The sequence below is a fragment of the Cricetulus griseus genome, chromosome 4 (genome assembly GCF_003668045.3).
Source record: "Cricetulus griseus strain 17A/GY chromosome 4, alternate assembly CriGri-PICRH-1.0, whole genome shotgun sequence".
Taxonomy (NCBI): Eukaryota; Metazoa; Chordata; class Mammalia; order Rodentia; family Cricetidae; genus Cricetulus; species Cricetulus griseus.
In genome coordinates this window covers 14,417,115-14,439,158 of record NC_048597.1, presented here as the reverse complement: position 1 = coordinate 14,439,158, position 22,044 = coordinate 14,417,115, and the positions used below count along the sequence as shown (strand labels likewise).

The window sequence follows — 22,044 nt, the reverse complement described above, 5'->3', positions numbered from 1 at the left end:
TATGAAACAGAATTAAATTAACAAATTTGGGTTAAATTTCAAACCTATGTATAAATGCATCCAGTGTAAGTTCAGTGTATATTAAAATTTAATTATGAGAATGTAGTTTCTTCTTTTTAATTGTTTCAAATGCTATTATTATAAGAAAATCATTACAGTGTCACTATTAAATAAACCTCTTCTATACAACATGGAAATTCCCTTGTCAAAAACAGAAATTATAGTAAACAATTGGAGGTTGAACATTTATTTCGTGAATGAGTGTCAAGTTATACCACACCAAAAAGACAAAATATTTAAATTAAATCAAGTAAAATGTCATATATTTGGGGTATATACGGTATTGGTTTAATTAAGAAGAAGCATTCTTCGGCATGTGAAGTGAAAGCTTGTGAAGAAACTTTGTGTTCCCACTTAGGTGAGCCAAGTCCCCCTTCCATACATGGACAGCCAAGCAGTGGGAAGAGTTTTAAAATCAGCATCACAAAACAAGACGATGGAGGGGCTCCTATTTTAGAATACATTGTGAAATACAGGAGTGTAAGTATCTTTTGACTGTTATTTTGTATCTGATTTCCTATTACATGATGAGTCACAATGACCTCAGTGATTGGCCAGGAATGAATCTATACTCTGTGATGTAAAGGATAAATGTTAATTTTACTATTCCATAAATTCATCATTATATTTGTAACCTATTTTTCATTAGAGCATAAACATAGTGTTTTGAAATATTTTGATGGTTTTATCCTTAATTTATTCCGAATGTGGTTTAGCAACATAAGAGTGATAACATTTCTCTTTTCTCTTTATGTGACTAGTTTTACCTACTTCCCACTTTGTCATAGTTCATTATCCTAAATCTGTGGTTTCATTAGAAATAAGGTAGAAACTATATTACTAACTTTCCATATTATTTCAACAATGTATCTGATAAAAGTAATTTAAATAATGGATGATTTGAGTCATGGTTTAAGAAGTGGTAGTTCATCATGGCAGGAAAAACATGCCCTGCACTTACCTTGTGCAGTATGTGGAAGTGGAGAGGCAGAGAGAAGGGCTACTTTGGGTCTTTTCATCCACCCTGGATTCTATCCCCTGCTATAGCACCACTCAAACATAACAATAACGAGTCTTCCTTTAGCACATGAAGCTCTTTGGAAACTTCCTCACAGATATTCTCAGAGATATTTCTCTGAATAATTCTTTTTTAGAAAATCATTTTAATTAGTTTTATGTAGAGGTATTTTTGTCTGTTTATATTCTTCTATACCATGTGATTACCTGATGTGTATACGGAGTGCCAAATGTGATGGTCCTGGAGTTGTGAGCCACTATGAGTGATCAGGAAAACACATTTGGTTCCTGTTGAACAATGGTCCAGGCTCTTCACCGTGGAGTCATGTCTTCAGCCTCTGTAGATGATTCTTGATGCCTTCACATTGACAGTGAAGGTCAACTGCTGAAGGTAGAAATACTAACAAATCACATTGAAGAAGAAGTTATAATGAAATTGACCTATCACTAGTATTAAAATAAAGAAGGGTCACTGACCTTTAGCAAAAGGGATCATTTGATTAAAATGTAATTTTTATTAGTGAGTGAAAGACTGCAGAATTGCATTGGTTGTTCTAAAAGGTGTATGTGAAGCAGACATTTGCTTGTTGTGAGATAGTCAACAATATTTTCCCATGCATATTTCTTCTGTTTCATAATGATATATATGCCAATGGTCACTGAGAGTGATAGAGTGGCTGCTGTTTTTTTTTTTTTTCTGAGACAGGGTTTTTTTGTGTGTACCTTTGTAGACCAGGCTGTCCACGAACTTGCAGAGATCTGCCTGCCTCTGCCTCCTGAGTGCTGTGGTTAGATGAATGTGCCACCACCTCCTGGATAACTGAGTGCTTCTTAAAATTTTGCTCATCACTCCTCCCTCTTTGCAACTGGTTTCTTCTAGTTTCTTCTAGTTTCATCCATTTGCCTGCAAATTTCAAGATTTCATTTTTTTTTCTGCTGAGTAGTACTCTATTGTGTAACTGTATTATATTTTCTCTATCCATTATTCAGTTGAGGGGTATCTAGGTTTCTTCAATTACCTGGCTATTAAAAATAATGCTTCTGTGAACATGGTTGAACAGATGTCGTTGTTGTATGAATGTGCATCTTTTGGGTATATGCGCAAGAGTGGAATTGCTGGATCTTGTGGTAAATTGATTCCTATGTTCCTGAGGAACTGCCATAGAGATTTCCAAAGTGGCTGTATGTGCTGGCATTCCCACCAGCAGTGGAGGAGTGTTCACCTTTATCCACATCCTCTCCATCATAAACTAACAATGGTATTTTTTATTTTAGCCATTCTGACAGGAGTAAGATGTTATCTCAGAGTTGTTTTGAGTTGCATTTTCCTGATGGGTAATGATGTTGAACACTTTCTTATGTGTCTTTCAGCCATTTTGGATTCCTCTATTGAGAATTATCTATTTAGTTCTGTACCCTACTTTTTATTTGATTTAGTTAGTGTTTTGGAGACTAGCTTCTTGAGTTCTTTGTATATTTTGGAAGTCAGCCCCCTGTCAGATGTGGAATTGGTGAATGTTTTTTTCCCATTCTGTGGGCTGCTGTTTTGTCTTGTTGACCACGCCATTTGCCTTAAAAAAGCTTTTCACTTTCAGGAGGTCCAATTTTATTAATTTTCAATCTCAGTGTCTGAGCTACTGGTGTTATGTTCAGGAAGCCATCTCCTGTACCAATTCATTCGAGAGTACCACTTAACTTCTCTTCTATGAGGTTTAGTGTGACTGGATTTATGTTGAAGTTTTTGATCCATTTGGACTTAACTTTTGTGCATGGTGATAGGTATGGATCTATCAGCAGTCTTCTACAAGCCAGCATCCAGTTATGCTTGCATTGTTTGTTGAAGATGCTTTCTTTTTTTTCCATTGTCCATTTAGCTTCTTTGTAAAAAAAAAATAGGGTGTTCTTACATGTGTGGGTTAATATCAGTTTTTTCAATTCTATTCCATTGGTCTACCTGTCTATTCTTGTGCCAATACCAAGCTGTTTTCAATACTATATCTGTAAAATAGAGCTTGAAGTCAGGAATGGTGATGCCTCCATAAGTTCCTTTATTGTATATGGTTGTTTTGTTTTTCCATATAAAGTTGAGAATTTTCTTTCAAGCTGAAGAATTGTGCTGGGATTTTGATTGGGATTGCATTGAATCTGTAGGTTGATTTTGGCAAGATTGCCATTTATAGTATATTGATCCAACCTACCCAAGAACATGCCAATATTTTCTTATAATGTATATTTTGTGAATTATGATTGTTTCTCAATTCCAACATTAGATTTTAAGACATGGAAAAGAAATTGATTTCTGTGGAATCCATCAATAATCAACTTTATAAACCAGATAAACTTTGCCATTAAATTCTAATATTCCCTTTACAAGACATCTGTCTTTTAAAATAAATACATAGTAATATTATTTCCTCTGATATTTATCAACTTCCATGATCTTCTACATTCAATTTCAAATTCATGGGATATTCTTATTTAATTCTTATTGTTTTACACACACACACACACAAAAATATTTAAATACAACCTTTTAAGTGAGTCCTTTTAGTGTTATTTACTTGTTTCTGTTTTTAGGGATGACCACACTCTGTTCTAGGCTTCAACCTGGCAATAAAGAACAACAGGGTGTCATTGTATACTCTACTATAAAGATTCTACATCAGTGAGCCTCTGAAAGTCTCCTTGGACAGTAGGTAGATTGAATCTCACAATATAATACAATTTCAACTTCTTTGAAGTTCTCATTTGGAAAATTATTTTAAAAGAGAATCTCCGTCTAAGGAACCTAGAGCAGAACTGCATCATTAATTATACTAGAATAGGTCCTGCATGTATGTTTTGTACCTATAATTGCACCCAGAAAGTTTTTGCTACAAAGCACTCATAGATATTTGTGACTTCTAAGGAAGGGTGCCAATAAAATGCCAGAGTGAATAGTAAAAGACGATAGAATAGTGATGTGGTTATACATCTTTCTCTGAATATTTTTACTTGAATTTAAAGCTCTGTTTGATTATATATTGTAATTAATTGACAGTAGAGCAGCACCAACACCACAGTCAGTGAAAATGTCTTGCTGATATCAATGGAGAGTAGCAGACATTTATTATTTCATGCTATGCCCTTTTAACTTTTATTATCATTGCATTTTAATTAGTAAATCATGAGTACTTTATGTGTGATGTATTATTTCAAATAATTCTAGGAGTTATTATTTTTAGTTATCTAAGAATACAGATAGAAACGAAGTATACTACTGTACAAGATATACTCATCAAACCACAAACACAACAAGAAATATAATGAAGAAAATTTTAAGGTACTGTGGTCGGACTCGGTAGAAGCACATGCCGGTGTACATGGGGCAAGTGTTCTATCTACCTCATGGAAGCATTAGAGTAGACAGGTTACTACGACTCCTTCATTCAGGAAACCATCGAGGCTTGTGTTCAGGAAACTATCAGTAATGCCATATGGATTACTCTTGTGAATTCGGTGTTGGCCGCTTCTTTGTTGACACATAAAGTTGGAATCCTGGCCAAAGAAAATATGATTAAAAGTTAATAAAGTAAGATGATTTCCTCCCCACTCTTTGAATTGCATGCTTATTTATTAAGTAATCGAGGACTAGGGTAGCATTTCAGAAATTCTGCCATGATTTAAATTACTTTCTTTCATATCCACATATTCTTAGGTCTTGGGATCTTGTTCTTTTTCAGCTTACATTCTTCTCTTCAGGAGATACCTTTATATTCAAGGCACCTCCTTCAGGATGTAAAAGGCTACAAAATCAAAGGGGATTGTATACTGTTCCTCAGAGTCTCACCACAATGCATCCTATAGTATTTTCAGATAAAACTCTATGGAACAAAACCACAAGGACATTTTTACAAATAAAATCGTATCTACTATGGATTTGTAAGATGGCTTGGAGTGTCAAGGTGACTGATGTGAAGCCTGATGGCCAAAGTTCAATCCCCAGACCACACATGATGTTAGATGGGAACAAGTTTTTGCAAATTGTTGTCTGACTTTTCAAGGAGCAACTTGATACATATACCTACACATATGCATACACATACACAAATGAATACATTTTAAAATATAAAATTGATTTATCTATAGGTTTGTCATATGAAATGACTAACATACTAGTCTGGTTTAATGAAACCAACATTGGCTTCAAATGTTAGTAAAATTCCTAATGTTAATATTTATTACATGTAGAAAAATAGAGATTTTGTCTTGTGTAACATTAGAGTTTCAAGAATTCTGTTACCCAATGTAACATACTTTACATCATCGTTTCCCACTCACTATAGTGCTAGGAGTAGCCATAGGCATGGCTGAAGGCAAAACTGTTCCCTTAAGTAACAATATATCCATTTTAAGCCAATTACTATAACAAATTTGTAATATTGACATTTGGGGTTTTTAATGATATATATATATATATATATATATATATGTGTGTGTGTGTGTGTGTGTGTGTGTGTGTGTGTGTGTGTGTGTGTGTTTATTAAGGGTGGACCAGTGCCTGGTAGTAGATGGCCAATTAAAAATTAACTTAAAGGTATTTCTGCAGATGTTTTGTCTCATATTGCTTTGTTTGTAATATTTCCTTATTGGTTTTTGTTTCAATGTTATAACTAACTTTTATGCTTTGATTTTTTTTGTGTGTATGTTTCTTATGCTTTCTCTTTGCTATTTTATTTTTATTCTGGTTTCAATGCTCTTTGTTTGAATATTTATTTTCCAAACAGAGCAAAAACAAATCAAGGAATTGAGTGGGGGTGATCTGGAAGGAGTTGGGGTCGGGGTAACCTTTATTAGAATTAGTGTATGAAAAATATTTTAAATAGAAAAGAATCAAAGGAAATTTGCCTATGATGATTGCCTATTTACTAATGTAAGTTCATGAAATTTTTATAAATATAGGTGCGAAATCAATCTTCTCTGAGAAGCCACATATGTATAAAATGCATATTAGTGCATGTAACAGTTAAAGTGAAGACAATATACAAGAAATTCAAATTGAGAAAATCAATATATTTCAGTTTGCAAGGACACAATTGATACATTTCTGTCTTCAATTACATGATCATCAAAGCTGGAAATAACAATAGCCATGAAGATGAAAGAAATAAACATACAACTGGAGGAGACAAAAGGGTTTATATGTAATCATATAATATTTTATACATGTATGAAGTTCCTATGTGTAAAGGAAAATCATCACTAGAAAATTACCACATGGAAAATTATCTATAAAATTGCCTATTTTCATTTATTTTGTCATTTTCTTCATCCAGTCTATCCAATGTAACAATCCCTTCTTGTCGTGCCAATAAAAGAATTCCTTTGACTTGGTCAGGGTGACACACAGGGCTAATTTTATTACTTTGTGAATGAGACAGGAAGATCTCATGTGTGCAGACATCTGAATAACATCTGGATAGAAACTTCCCCCAATTAAAAAAAAACTGGTTGAATGTACACAGTATATCACATTCTTCTTTGTTGTAATTAATTTGTTCCAATTTCAAACTTATCAATTCCAAACTACCAGAGGATTTGTTATTAACTCCATTTTGGAAATGATTGTTAACTCAAATGTAAATACACCTGACCACTAATCAATTATTATATTATTGTGTCAATAACCAGTACAGAGAACACCATTTTAACTATAGAATTTCAGACTCTTCGTACAAGTTTTGCAAAGGAATTGTTTGAATCCCTTTTGCATTTTTAGAGGGATATTGCTTACTCTTCAATGATTTTCAATTTATAAATAACCAAGCATAAAGTGTACTTCCTACATAATCCTTTAAGAACTAATGGAAAGAAGAGAAGTTGGATTATCTGATGGAGTACAGGATCATTTAATAGAAAATGAAATTATAAAAGCTTCAATGTATAAAATATAAAAAAGTATAAATACAAAAAATAAAACATTAATGGACAAGTAAAATATGTCCATGGAAATTGTGCCAACCCCTGAATTGTTTTGCTGCTATGTACAGTACACCTTTGGTATTCTTAAATTTTAGCCACTAAAGATTTTCTGAGGATAGTAGATTCTCTGATTTTTTTTTTTTTTTTTTTGTAAATACACTATCCATATGTTTGCTTCTCAGGCCTCCTGAATCCCACAGTGCAGCTATGATGATGCAGTCTCAGAATGTATGTTTATATTAACCAGGAAAATGACTGGTGCTGTTTTACTGTGTTCAGCAATGCATATAATGTCATTCACACCCTCATTCTCATTACCCTACTTTCCTTTCTTCTTCCTAGGTCACTTTCCCTTTTACATGTTGTCCTATTTCTACTATTATGTCTTGCATTTTTAATTGTATTACCACCATGGTAAAATGCAGCTGAAAGGATCCGGAAAATCCTTTAATTTTTTGTTTGCTTTGTTTTGTATTGTGTCCGGGTTTCTCTTTATTGCTTTAGAGCCTGTTTCTCTATGTGGCTTTGTAGACCAGGCTGGCCTCGAACTCAGAGGTATTCCTGCCTCCACCTCCCAAGTGCTGGGATTCAAGGCATGTGCCACCACCACCCAGGGAAAATCCTTTATGTAAACAGAGTTTTAGGACAAATACCTGGACTTCAGCCTTCCCAAGAAGATAGGATCTACTGCATACTTAATGTGCAAATGAAAGAGACCACTAATGCTACAAATCATAAAAGGGAGATTTAATCTAAGTGGTCAAATTTAAAGTAGCTCAAAATAGTCTAGTGACATTATGTCCACATTGGAGTTGCTGATAGGAGAATCTCTACCTTGCAAGGTGGTCTAATAAATTGTTAAGAGACTTAGGCACTGCTTGTACAATTTATCTACAGTGTGCATCCTCAGTAGAATGGACATTCACTTGAATGGGGGATAGTCTGTTCTCCAAGGATTTGCTGTTCCTACAAGTTGTCAGCTAGTTCAGGACAATGTCTTTTCTCTGAGCCTTTGGGCTTGTAAACCTATGTGAAGAATCAATGTTTTGAAGCTTTTAAGTAGCTGTAATAATCACATCTTGAAAATGGTCCTTAGATGTCACCTTTGAGGTAAACTTTAAACTGTGATATGTATGGGAACAATATAACTGAGTCCATGTGTTCCTTATATGCCAACGATGTCTAGCACATCAAACACATATATGCAGTTAATTTTAATTTCAATGACTAGAGACAAGATCACAAGGATTCTGAAAGAGAATAATTACTTATAGCTTATGATCAGGAAGGACACAACTTTAATATATAATATGGTAAATTAGATTGCTTTGTTGCCTCACCCATTAGGTAGACAGAATGTTTTAGAAAAGATTTAGAATATTAAAATCAGGATTTGAAGTCTCTATGGACACCTCATGGGACTTAATATTTGTAGTAATAAGGCTATGAGATCAAGTTCAGTTATTTAAACAATAAAGACAAGTCTACTAATCTAATAGTTGAGAAAATAAAAGAAGCTATTTTAAGTAGAGGGCTTTATATGTGTTTTAGTGTTAACGTGAGTGAATATAATTTGATAGCTTCTTTTTCATGCATCTGTAAGGATTTTTTTTCAAAATTCTCTCTAAATTTATGGACATGGATGCTATGGGATCACAAATATTTCTTAGTGTTGGCATATTAACTCTCTCCTGACTTAAGAACTGAAGAAAATCGATTGTTTCAAATCAAGTGTGTGAAAGATACTTTCGGGACCAGAATCCGTGATTAGGGCATGTATTTTAAAGATTCGATTGACCTTCTTAATCTACTTGGAATCTAGATATTGTATAATACCATGTAAATGTATTTAATTTATTGAATTTAATTTAATTTATTGAAGAGTCTTAAGTTAGTGAATATATAAAAATGAGCTTTGATTATCTGGGGACAAGGCTTCCTAGTAATAGTTTTAGCATGTAAATAAATTATTGAAACACATCAATTTAAGCATATTTTGAAATATCTCCAGGAAGTAGCTATGAATATTAAAGAACAAAGAACATTTGGGTAATTTATCTTCCTTATCCTTTCTGCTGTGAAAAAAGAGGATGCATTTTACTTATTTTAATATTCCTATTATAAAATACACCTTTGCCTAAAAAAACTGGTGTAACTATGAGCCAATGTTCTGACTCAAGTTATGCATTTAAAATGGTGCAATGATAGAAAATATCAGAACTAATAACAAGTATTTATACACCTTAAGCAGCAAATGTAAAAGTTAATTTTCAAGAATTCTTATTACTCACATAAGGACATATGAAGAGGAGGTAAATGGACCCTATGATCAAGAAACCCTAGAAAATAAAAATTGCTTTTGTATCCTATGAACCTATATCATACATCCCAGGAGTCAGAAGAAACAACATGGCTATTGTTGTCATGTAATTACTTCTTCTATTGACTTTTTAAATAATTATTTTGTTGTAATGTAAGACTATGTTGGCTATAGTTTATACAAAGTCTAGAAAAGATAGTGAGTTACTTCCTGACAAGAATGAGGGCAAAAAGGAGCTCCTTTAAAAACACAAACTATAGCTCTCTATATAGAATATAGGAATAATCCCCTAAATGCTGGCATTAGGGTGAGTATCACTATTAAAGATCTGCCTCAACTGACACATGCTCTTACTATTTTCTTCCAGATAAGAGTTGGCTGATAAAAGCTTTACTCATGCACCATGACTGTTTTTTAAAAGAACATGTCTTCCACCATTTAATTGGCATATTAATAGTAGTCCTACTCAGCAAATCATCTCATTAAGCTACCTAGAGGGACACTTTGCCACTAGTTATCTTAAATCATTCCCTGGGTACCCTATTTCTGCAAATTAAGCAGTCTACCAATGCATAATTGAGATTCTCCTGCCTAGGGGAGTATTTTGTTACACCCACTTTAAATTTTTTCTATTCCCTAGGAATAGCAATTAGGGGATTAAAATGCCTCCTTGTCTTAAGTTGAATGGAAAATGAAATTGATTTATGTGTGAGAAATAAGACTCCTCTCTTTGCTTCATTACTATATCAGTGTATAATGACATTGGAATATAATTTACTGCATTAAGAGTTAAGTTATTGGTAATTCAGAAGAAGTTTTATATAAAAGGTGAAAATTCCATCATTTATTTATACTTTTGTACAGTTTTGGATGCACACATGAAAGAACATCCTACCAGAAGAATAAACTTTGTCCAATCATAATCTATATATCATTTGACATCATCTAAATATTTCATATGTGACTTCACTCAGATACAAACTAAAATTTTTATGAGTAGCCCCAGATCATAATTGCATAGATTACCCCTGATTATTGTGGTCATGCCACAGACACGAGGACATGTAAATATCAACAGCTTTATTCAGCCCCTGTCTTTATCTAACCCAAACATAAATAAAAGTTAATTTAAAAAAAATCAGATACAAGGGGCTAGAGAATTGTCCCTGAAGCTATGAATACTAACTGACCTTGCAGAGGGCCTGAATTTAATTACCAGCATACTTCTTTTGTGGCTCAGAACTTCTTGTAACTGAAGTTATAGAGGATCTAATGCCCTTTTCTAGTTTTAGCTTGCTTCATCATGAACACGTACATATACACACAGGCATGTACCCAGGCATATGACCAACAAAGACATTATTAATGTTTCAAAAAATCTGATCGAAACAATAAATAAAACTGGAAGTTTTATATATTTCGAAGAATAACATGATGGAGTTCAATGATCATATTGTTTTAGTCAATTTATTTCAGATAATCAGGGGACTGTTTTCTTCTTAATTATAGTAGTGTTGATGTATTTCTTACAATACCAACTGCTCTCATATTCTTACAGAATGGATCAAGTAATCTTTAGATAATAACTTGTAATATAAAAGGCAGATATGGGGACTTTAAGCAAGCATTGTAGGACACATGCTTGAAATCAACAGAACTAATGTGAGCTTATATTTACTGAGTTTTACTATAAAATTAGGGCTATACTATAAATATATATAGCTTGGTGTAAAAGTGGAGGCTGAGTGGGGTCTGGAGGAATGAGGAAAATCAGCAGAGGGAAGGGAAAGAGGAAAAGAAAAGGACAAAAACCAAATCAATAACAACAAAAACAACCCCACTTGGGTTCATGGGAAAGAATACCAATGAAGAACATTGCTAAAAATTTGTCTTCTATATTCTCTTTGTCTGTTATTTCATTTTATGCTATAAAAAACACCACTGATAATATACAACTATAAATAAATTCCCAGATTTACTTTATAGGTATTTATCCTACTTTGATAAGTGAGAATAACAGTGTCTGGCAATTATTCATTGACTCATATTTCTATAAATAGTCTAAAAATTTAAATTTTGAACCAAATTTCTTGTGTGAATTAAAGAATAAAATTAACAGTTGGAATTAAACTCTTCATGACTGATTTGTTAAATCATCAGTCCTCAGCTAGCATTTTTCCTTTCATGTAGACATGTATTAGAAACAATGCTGAATTCATTAAATGAGCAATTTCACATATCCATTTTTAGAAATGAGAAAATAAGACTGTTTACATTATTTCCAAAATCAAATTTAAAATGCAACCTTTTCACAGGGATGTGTTCCAAAAGTTCTTTTCTCTCCTTTCTCAGAAAGATAAAGAAGATCAGTGGCTCGAGAAGAAGATTCAGGGGAATAAGGACCACATAATTTTGGAACACCTACAGTGGACAATGGGCTATGAAGTGCAGATCACAGCTGCCAATAGACTGGGGTATTCTGAGCCCACCATATATGAGTTCAGCATGCCCCCAAAGCCCAACATTATTAAAGGTAAGCAAGATGATATCCTTTCTTCAAATTAGCACTTTATCATTTTTTATCTTTCTGGTATATTTTACAAATAATGAAAATTAAACTAGATGAACTGAAGTATCATTTCTGTTTTCTTTTTTTGTTTGTTTGTTTTTTTTTTTTTTGTTTTTCGAGACAGGGTTTCTCTGTGGCTTTGGAGGCTGTCCTGGAACTAGCTCTTGTAGACCAGGCTGGTCTCGAACTCACAGAGATCCACCTGCCTCTGCCTCCCAAGTGCTGAGATTAAAGGTGTGCGCCACCATCACCCGGCTCATTTCTGTTTTCTAAGCATGATTTTTGCTGCATTCATAATGTAGTTTCCTGTTCTCGAACTGAGATACTGGGTTTTTGGAAAAACATGCTTAGACATCTATAGCGGTGACATTGAACTGGGGATGATGAATACAGGGAGAGGACTGAAATTGAGATGGCAGATGAATATCCTCCTTAAGACAGTGGTGAGATGAGAATGAACATTTGCAAAAGCAGCTTTTCTCCCAAGCACCTGGGAGCTTGTTTTCCAGTTTTGGTTAGGTTTGTCTACAGCAGAAGACAAGATCACCCATGCTTGACCCATGAAGTTGATTTTGAAAACAAAAATCATTGAGGCAGAAACAGTTTAAATGCAATTTCATTAAGAATTACAGCTGGAGTTACAAAGAGGGTCTAAGGTGTCAGTGAAGTTTTAGCCTGTTTCTAATATAAACAAATCTATGATCTCTGAGGCAGGTATAGTTCTTATATCATTGCACATTGATATGCTAAGAAAATTGCTATGTCAATTAAAATTCTTCACAGATGCATTCTATGATGACAATAAAGCCACGGCATATGCTAGTTGAAAATGATTTTCAGTTCTCTTAGTTAGTTGTCATAGACAACATTTTTCTTCACATTTTAATATTATTATTTTGTTTATAAATAAATGTGTATAGTATATACCATATTCCTACATATTCACTTTGCCTATATTATTTACCTTATAGTTTCAAGGTGAAATCTATGTGACATAATTTTTTAATAATCTTGTGTTTTAAAGTTGACAGATGCTTGAGATAATTGATCTTTGATTAAGCTATAGTATACATATTATAGAGATTAAATTCAATTAAAATGGGACAGATTTTTGCTAATATATTTTCACAAATACTTCAAATTGTGTATTTTGGAAATGTAGAAATAAGGTCCTTCAGAAATATTATCAGTATTTCTAATATTCTGTTTTAATTGAAAAATAATCCTATATTTTCACATTACATTTTTTAAGAGTTAGGCAAGCTAGAGCTACTCATTCTTTACATATGGCTTTAAAAAGATTAAATGATTGATTTATATCATGTGTACTTGTATATATGTTTAAATCTTGTCCTTGGGAAATGATTGAAATGATTGATTCTCCTAAGTAAATGTGTTTGGATATAGTATCACCTACTACTTTATTTGTCCTTGTGAATTTGAAATACCAGTAACCTCTTCTACGATTATAGTATGCTTGTGGTAATCATATTCCATGCATGTCTCCTAAATGTGAATTAAATAGGATATTAAACAGAGTCAATGGAGCTGACAAAGTACTCTAAAGTATGTCCAATCTCCTCAACCCTCAGAAAAGCTAATATAGTAAAGTGAAATTATGGTTGCTTTTTTAACAAAACATTCTGTTTAATTTCCAACAAAAATTTCAGTGCTTTTAAAAATAGAAATAAAGATTTATGTGAAGTAATATATATAAATTTCAATAGGTACAAAGACATTGTTATATGAAATTCTGTTGTCTTACAGTATCACTGTAGAGAGATAGTAATTCACACTTTTATATATTTTATGAAAAATAGAAGAAAAGAGCTTGAATTTTCTCAACAAAAATAGTGATAATTATTTAAGATGATAGAAATGCAAATTTTCATTGGAGTATATTGTACACATAAACCACATTATAATACTGTATCCCATAATACCTATATTACCTATTAAAATTATTACTCTATAAAATATAAGGGAGGTTTTTTAATGTTTTAATGATGAAACACTATGTTAAAACCAAAATGTTGCTATGTTTAGTTGTTGTTGTGTTCTTAGAATTCTAGACATAAAAAGCAAATAAGTAAATAAGTAGCATATATGTGTATACACACACACACACACATATATATATATATATATATATATATATATATATATATTCAATATACGTATCAAGAAATAAAGTGACACACTCATTCTAAAAGTAGCCTTTTTTAGTTTGGAAACTTTGCAATTTGACAGTTCACAGACAAACCAGGGATAGAAAGTGAAGAAAATTATAATTTTTTTCAGTCTCTGTTGTATTAGAATTGATTCATTTTGCCCTAATGAAATTTGTATTGATGTTCTACATTTGACAAGTACTGAGGTGAGTACTAAGAATTCATCTGTGCAAATAGTGGAATCATTAGCAGATCACAAACACTAACCAGCCCAACAGTGAGTGAACATGAGGAAGAGGTGTGCCCCTCAAACATTATACCATGAACACATTAACAAGGATTCACAATTTATGATTCTGAAATAGGATAATGAAATGTTTCTTATAGGAAAAACTTTCCAAAGAATCGTGAAGTAATTATATTCTAGGTATGTGTATTACATGGGAGATGCCTTTGACAGAAGAGATTGCTTGCCTTAGCAACTAGAAATAAACAGTGCCTCTGAAAGAGAATTTGGACATGTTTGCCTCAAGGGAATCCTAGGGAGGGAGCTGTGTCTCAATGGCCCATAAAAACCACGTAACTACAGATCTTAAAGTTATAAAAAAAAAAAGGAGTATGCATCAGGTGTTGTCATTGTGTACTTTGCCTTCACGTGGCTAAGTACAAGTGATGAGACAACATCTATTCTTGAGGAAAGGCAACATAAGAAAGGAAGGGAAACCATCAACTTCAGCCACGTTATGGGAGGAAACTCACAAGACCTTTCTACTAGACTGGATTTAGTAGCCCAGATGACTGTTAGCTGGGCTACCAGTAAGCATCTTTTCTTCAGGTGAATAATTTTATTCTACAGTTTTGTTTAGAGAGTGATGGCCATGCTAAACATAGAATGTGAAGTAAGTAATTAGATATGCCGTTGGCAGAGGAGATAACCTTAATTTGGAAATTTACCTTACAAGGCTGTGAGAATCAGAGGGTGAACGAATTTTCTGGTTTAGAAGGGATGAATTCACGCAAGAATTAATACCTAACTTACATGGAGAGTTTCTGTCTGTGCCATTCCTTGAGATTTTCTCAGGTATGGGAGTGACACAGCTAAGCTGGATGAAGGATTCTTCCTGAGTGCTGAAGAAAGAATCCAAAATTACCAAGACATAATACAAAAAGAAGGAAACATGTACTTTCTCCCATCACCTTCCCAGACATCAAGGGCTTACAGAGTCATTGAAGAAAAATAAAAGCACTATCTTGAGAGTTAGGATAAGGCCTGAGGCCCTGAAGTATACTAGCAAAGTGTGAAATCCTGCTGGTAAAACCCAAACAAAAGACACACCTCCCTCCTCACAGAGCTTTGCCATAGTGCTTCAGAGAAAGACTGGCAGGAAATGGGTTTTGGTTGTCACACAGGCCTGCAAGACTTTGTCCCCTTCTTTGGTAATGGTGACAAGAAGCTTTCCTGTCAAGGTGGGGAGTGTTACAGTGTAAGAAAAGCAGCCTGCAAGAGAAAGAGGCCATGCAACAGGGTTAAAGCAGAGGTTTTTTGTTTGTTTGTTTTGTATTTAATTAGGGAAAAGGATTATAAAAAGGGGGGAGTGGGGAAGGGAGACCAGCATCCAGGGACAGAAGTAGCAGGTAAGAGGAAATGGGGGAGAGAAGGAGAGAGAGGGAGAAAGAGAAAGCAACAGAGGAGAGAAGAATGGGAGATGGGCAGGGCCCCTTTAAAAGGGAACATAGTGAATGTGCACAGGTCATGGAACACTTATTGGAGCAAGCTGAAAAGTATTCTTCAGAACCACAAGGACAGGCCAATACAAATGCCTGAATACTAACAAATAGAGGAAAGAAAATCCTGAGAAGGATATTTAAGGTGGAGAAAGCTGAACTGTTTCATATCAGATGTAATAAGACCCTCCTGGTAGGGTAGGCACAAACAGCATGGCTGCAAAGCTACCTTAGAAGGTAGGAGATAATTACCTTCTCTCTGCTGTGCAATGTGTAAAAAGTTGATGAATCCAACTTGAAAAACCTCATGGCACAAACGTTTGATGAAGATTTATTTTTAATTTACTGATTAAATCCACTGATTGGCAGGGCCTATTGAGCCACATGTAAGGCATGGCTTAGTAGACCAACAACTCTTTAGTATCTTGAGGTAATCCTTGAAAGTGGTGATGCTAAAGAATTTAGCAGCATTTAAATGTAGAAATTCAACAATTAAATTATATTTTTTCATAGTATTTAGAATTGATCTTCATTGATTTCCATCATAACTCTTAGGAATTTTTTCTCCAGTTTTAAGTAAAGAGTACTTACGTTACAAATAATGGGTGTCTTGTAGAGTTCAGTTATCAATTATATGAATAAAGTATCACTCTTAATAATCTGCTTAAATCCACAACTAAATGATACCTGTGTTTTTGCAGGTAGTTGTTTTAATGTTTATAGAAATCTTTGTGAATTTTTCTACTATAAGATTTGAGCATTCTTTACACTGCTTGGGTAATTTCTTACTAACCTCAAGATGTGATGTTAAACATTCTCAGTTATTTTTATGGTAAATTCAGGGTTTTAGATTATTACAGTTCAGATTTTTCTGATGGGTTTTTGTTTTGTTTTGTTGTTGCTTTTTTTTTTTTTTTAAGAAACTAGAAAACAAAAGCTTCATTTGAAATGCAGTCTCATGGTTAATCCTCACCAGTTGGCTCTTTGATAACTGCTGGCTTTGGGCTCTATGTGCCTGTGTCTCAACTTTGAGCTGATAAAAGTTGCCACCAGCTGTAAAGCATCATTTCTCTGTGGCCATTGGGGGTGGTCTTGTTACACCCAGTATTTTATGAAGCAGTTATTTATTTGCTTCATTGAGCTCTCTTAAACTGTGTTCATCCTTCTTATTTTTGCTTAGAATAGAATGGAACTGATTTGAAGTTAAGGAAATATGAAGGTTTTTGCTTCTGGAGTTAGATAATTCCAACATCAGACGCAAAGGCCTGAGAAGGCTAAACAGAACTGTTCTAACTTTTTTAAAACGGAGAAAAACCTTGGTGCTGAAATGTAGGGCTGCTTTCAAAATGGAAAATAAAATAGAAAATGAAAATAAACTATTGTCCCAGATGGTCAATTAAGTAATAAAAAAAAGTCTGTGCACAGTAAGAATGCCAAAAACTTATCTTTCATTCAGCTATTAACTTTATACCAAAAGGTTAATTTTTTTTATTGCTTGAGTTTCAATCTTGTATGGCAAAATAATTAGGATGTCTAGAAAGTCTATGCTTTCCAGTAAATAACTTAAAAAACCATCAAAAAATAATCTGCTTACATTATAGTCATAACAACATATTCTTAAAATCTTTTGAAGTATTTTTCTAGCTATATATCTTTGTAGACATATTTCTCTGTTGCTTAGGATTCTTATTTTATAAATAGTTTTACAATTATAATATACCTTATTTTGATTAAGTATATGTTTATTTTGAAAGACTCACTTTGTTTATAGATAGAGCATAAAAAATAAGCTTTATGATTTTTAGATTTTAGGGAGCCAATTCCATTTTACTGAAATTTATAAATAGCCTGAATATTGGATACTTATTTCAAATTTATTGTTATAAAATGATTTTGGATTATTTCTCAGTGTTGTAATATTAACTAATAATTATACCACTGTATATATGAATTGAACAGAATATGTCATGTTATAGAGAATTATCAGACATCAATATACATTGTAAAATATTTCACAAATTATTTTAGCATCGTGTTTAATGTTGCTTGTATTTAATCATAACATGTTTATCAATTTCTCCTTTTTGTACTTGCTGATACTTTGAAATGAAAGAATGTATGATTTTTGTCTAACCATATTATTGGAACAAAGAATTACTATCATATATCACCAGAAATTTATAGTAGAGGTGGTCTGTCATGTGAAGGCCTGCGATCTGCATATATATATGTAATATATATATATATAATATATATAATATATATATTATATATATATATACTTCAGCTTACATAAACTGAAGAAAGTAATATGAATCACTGCTAAGAAAGGCAAACCTTAAATGTCTGATTTCTGTATACATGGACATTTAAAATTAGATTTCTAGTGAGTTTTCAAGTAATATTTTTAATATGAATTCCAGTAAATTCAAAGAAACAGAATCTTTTCAAAGAAGGATAAATAAACGAGATTAGAAAAAGCACCATTCACTTGAATGGCAAATAAAAAATGCTCTTCTACAATTCATTTTACTTTTTAGAATATAAAGTAAATAAGGTCAGAAAAATCCTGGTCTAACAATGTAGAACTTGATTGTAGCTCTCTGGAATTCTCAATGAGGTCAAAATTTTGACACTACACACCCAGCATTGTTATCTTATATCAAATACTGAAAGACAAAATATCATTTAAACATAAAATATAAATTATTGTCATGACAATTATTTTCAAAGTAATTTTGAAGAGGTTCAATGAGATGTCTAGAGTGTGTCAATAGACAATTGACTGATTTCTCCTAAGATTTTATTCTCCTTACTGCTGTGCCTATGTAACATTCACTTGCATTGCATAGTAGTTAATCATTTTTCAAGTTTTAATTCTGAATGTATGTTAATGAACCATGGCAGATAAAGTGTGGAATATGATAGGCTTATGTGTACTGTAATACTGCTAATATTCTAATTCATGGTGGGAAACCAGTGACTTCTTCCTTATTAATTTTTATGTTCAGCATATAAATGTAAGTGTTTTTAAATTAAAAATTGATAAAATATAATGTCAGATGATCATGTTATAAACCTTATTGATATTTGCCATCATATAAATTTTTCATAAGGTATGATTATTTAAAAAAAATGTGCTATAATGTTTTAGCCACTGTGTCATAGTAATTTTTCCTAGGTAAATAATAATGGCTCTTTGTAAATATTTCATTAATTTTTTTCTCTTTTTTCTTTCCTACTGTTGTTCTTTTCCTTTTATTTTGTTTTCAACTTTACAATTTTATTATTTTGATATTTATTTTATTGTGTTCTGTGTTCAAAAATGATTTCATCCTGCAGATAATTGCTGTGAAGCGAATAAAGGTGAAAATGGAAGCCAGTCATGGCAGCTGAGTGCTGTTGGTTTTCCTTTCATTATAGCTATGAGTTTGTCTTGCTTGCTTTAATGTTGTTATGGTCTATGGTATTTCCTGAACAGAGATAAACAAAAGAGTAGCAGCAGGATAATGAAAATGTATAGCCAAAAGTTTCTGTAGTCAAATTAATGTTTGAATACTTAGCCTCTTCCTCTGTCTCCACCAGCAGAAAGAAATCCTTTAACTGAAGGAAATCTCTTAAACATTGTTTCTCTCAACTACTTTTTTCAGCAATGATATGTTTTACTGTAAATACTTTATTTTCTAAAGTAGAACTTGCTTTAAATGGTTTCCCTTGTACATTGAATGTAAGCATTTTCTGTAGCTATTCTTGTTTTCATTTAATTAGTTTGCAAATATAACTCAACATCTATAGTTATAAAGCATGGGAAATATGGTTTTATAAAATTGTGAATCACCTCTACCAGTCTTTTAAACTGTTAAATGAAAATTTCTGGTTTTATGAACATTTATAAGATTTTATAATTTCTACAATTTATATAAAACACAAACTTGTTATCCAGTTATATCAGATACATATATCTCTTGTTCTGTTTTCTTCAGTTTTGAGACAATGTCTGAAGGCATAAAGATGACTCAAGTGTCCTCATTTAAATCCAAGAATCCAATTAACATTTTATTAAATGAAAATTCTATACCATTGTCCAGAATAAATAAACTTAATCTCAGTATGTTTAAAATGTTACTGATTCAGTAAATTCACATCATTTTGAGCTGAAACCAAGTACTGCAGATTTAAGATCCTATTGCAGTTATATATTACATTTTTCTGAAATCCTGACAGCCACTGTCTTTGCAAGCATCAAAATGAGAAATGACTATTTTGGGCATTACTTTCAAGGAGATCAAAATGAGATCAGAACAAGAACCTGCTGCATTCAAATTTTCAAAAGAAGCTCAATTTGAAGAAATACAAGAAGGGAATCTGTTTTTCCAATTTCAGTTATTTGAAAACGAGAAAAATGTGTCATTTGCTTTGAACCACATCCTATAATGTGATATGGTTAGGAATACGTAGACCAATTAGGAAACACACACACACACACACACACACACACACACACACACACAATCACACACGATTGCTTAAGTGTTTCATTTATATAGACAAACATAGCAGTGTTTATTTGTTAAATCAAAAACTAATTTTCAGCTTTTGATATTCACTGCCCTCACCAAAACAAAGCATTTGGCTTCTCTGAAACATTTTCTGTGCTTTTAGGATACCCAAACATATTATTTACTATGTGAAGTCCAACAATGTTAGCTATGCTTTAGAATTAAGTTTTATTTTAATTTAAAGCTTATAATATTTTTTGCTCTCAACTATTGATTTTGTCTTATGGCATGAAAAATAAACTGCAAACATGACCAGTTCAAATATATTTTTTCTTTGTGGCTGAAAAACCAAACAAAAACCTAAAATTCATTTAGTATGGAAAACTCACTAATATCTGGGAAAGATTTATTTTTTTAATTTTGAAAATAAACATGAGCCATGCTACTTTAACTATATTTGTGACTTTGTACTATATTCCTTGGTACTTTATTTAGGAGATACTAAGTTCATTACTATTAAGTACAAAATATTGAGAATGAAGTAAATTCAAATAACATTTCTAAACATGTTTCTTTTCATTCTTTAGTCCATGATTGAAAGATGTCCATGAAAAAGTCATGTGTTATTTAACTTGACTTAAATGTCTATTTAACTTGACAAATGACTTTTGCAAACATGAAATATGCCCCTACTCAATTAGATTTGATTGGTTTTCTGGTTTATATTCCACAACTCAGCATTATCAAGAGTGATACATAGAACACTCAAGATTAAGGTTACCCAGATATGAAACTTATCATTTTTTAAATTCAATAATTTTAACGAAACTTTTATTTATTTAATTTTCTTCAGAGATACCAATGAACCTCATAGAGCTTAACAGAGAACTCACAATAATCATTGTGTGCTTCAAAAAATTGAAGGCAAAATAAATAATAAAATTCTTGTGTTATGTCAAATAATCATAGAAATTCTATACTTATTTTTGCCTTAAGGACTTGGTGAGGTTCTTGCTGCTGGGTTTTATCTTTTATTATCCAAGCTTCATTACTCTGTGCAAACAATATCTTGCCATTTTACTCTTTTCTCTATTTAGTATCACTGTTTGATTATCTGCAAAATGATCAACAATAAATAAGTCATAAAAATAATATACTCCTTAGTTGCTACCGACAATATTTCCTGAATGTTTTTAAATAAATGTTAATCATTGAAGGGATACTAAAACAAATGTGTGTATTCATATAAGTATAGTATCTACTAACAGGTAATTACAGAACTTTTGGTCTAACAACATGTGTATCCTAACTCCTTGGGTAGAAATATTTCAGTAGTTTTTAAACCAGAATATGACAGTGGTGGAGCTAAGAGAATTTGCTTATGCATGCATTGCCATGTTATCTGTATGTATATGTGTGATATGAAGGTACAATTTTATTGATTTCAGAATGTCCATTTTTCTCTTCCTAATTCAGGCATAGTAAACTTAGAACCTAGTTTCAATGGACCCTACCCCCCAAATAAAAATGATATCATAATTTATTAAGACACTGTGTGACCAGAAATAGATATCTAAGAGATAGCAGTAAGTTCTTCCTTACAAAACGACTTCTCAGACAAATTGCCATAATCTTCCTCATTACAAATCTGTGGATTTATATAACTAAGAATACTTCTAGAAAATCCTTCCTTTCAAAGGTTTGACAATGCTGGTATTTATA

The 22,044-nt window shown here is 32.5% G+C and overlaps 1 protein-coding gene across 1 annotated transcript in view; it reads left to right on the top strand.

Annotated features, from left to right (window-relative positions):
• The window catches only part of Ncam2 (neural cell adhesion molecule 2), a 179,291-nt gene that overhangs the window by 136,648 nt on the left and 20,599 nt on the right, over positions 1–22,044 (top strand). The window contains exons 15-16 of the mRNA XM_035443597.1: positions 419–540; positions 11,711–11,891. Coding sequence (XP_035299488.1) covers positions 419–540; positions 11,711–11,891 — 303 coding nt within the window. The remainder of the gene's footprint in view (positions 1–418; positions 541–11,710; positions 11,892–22,044) is intronic.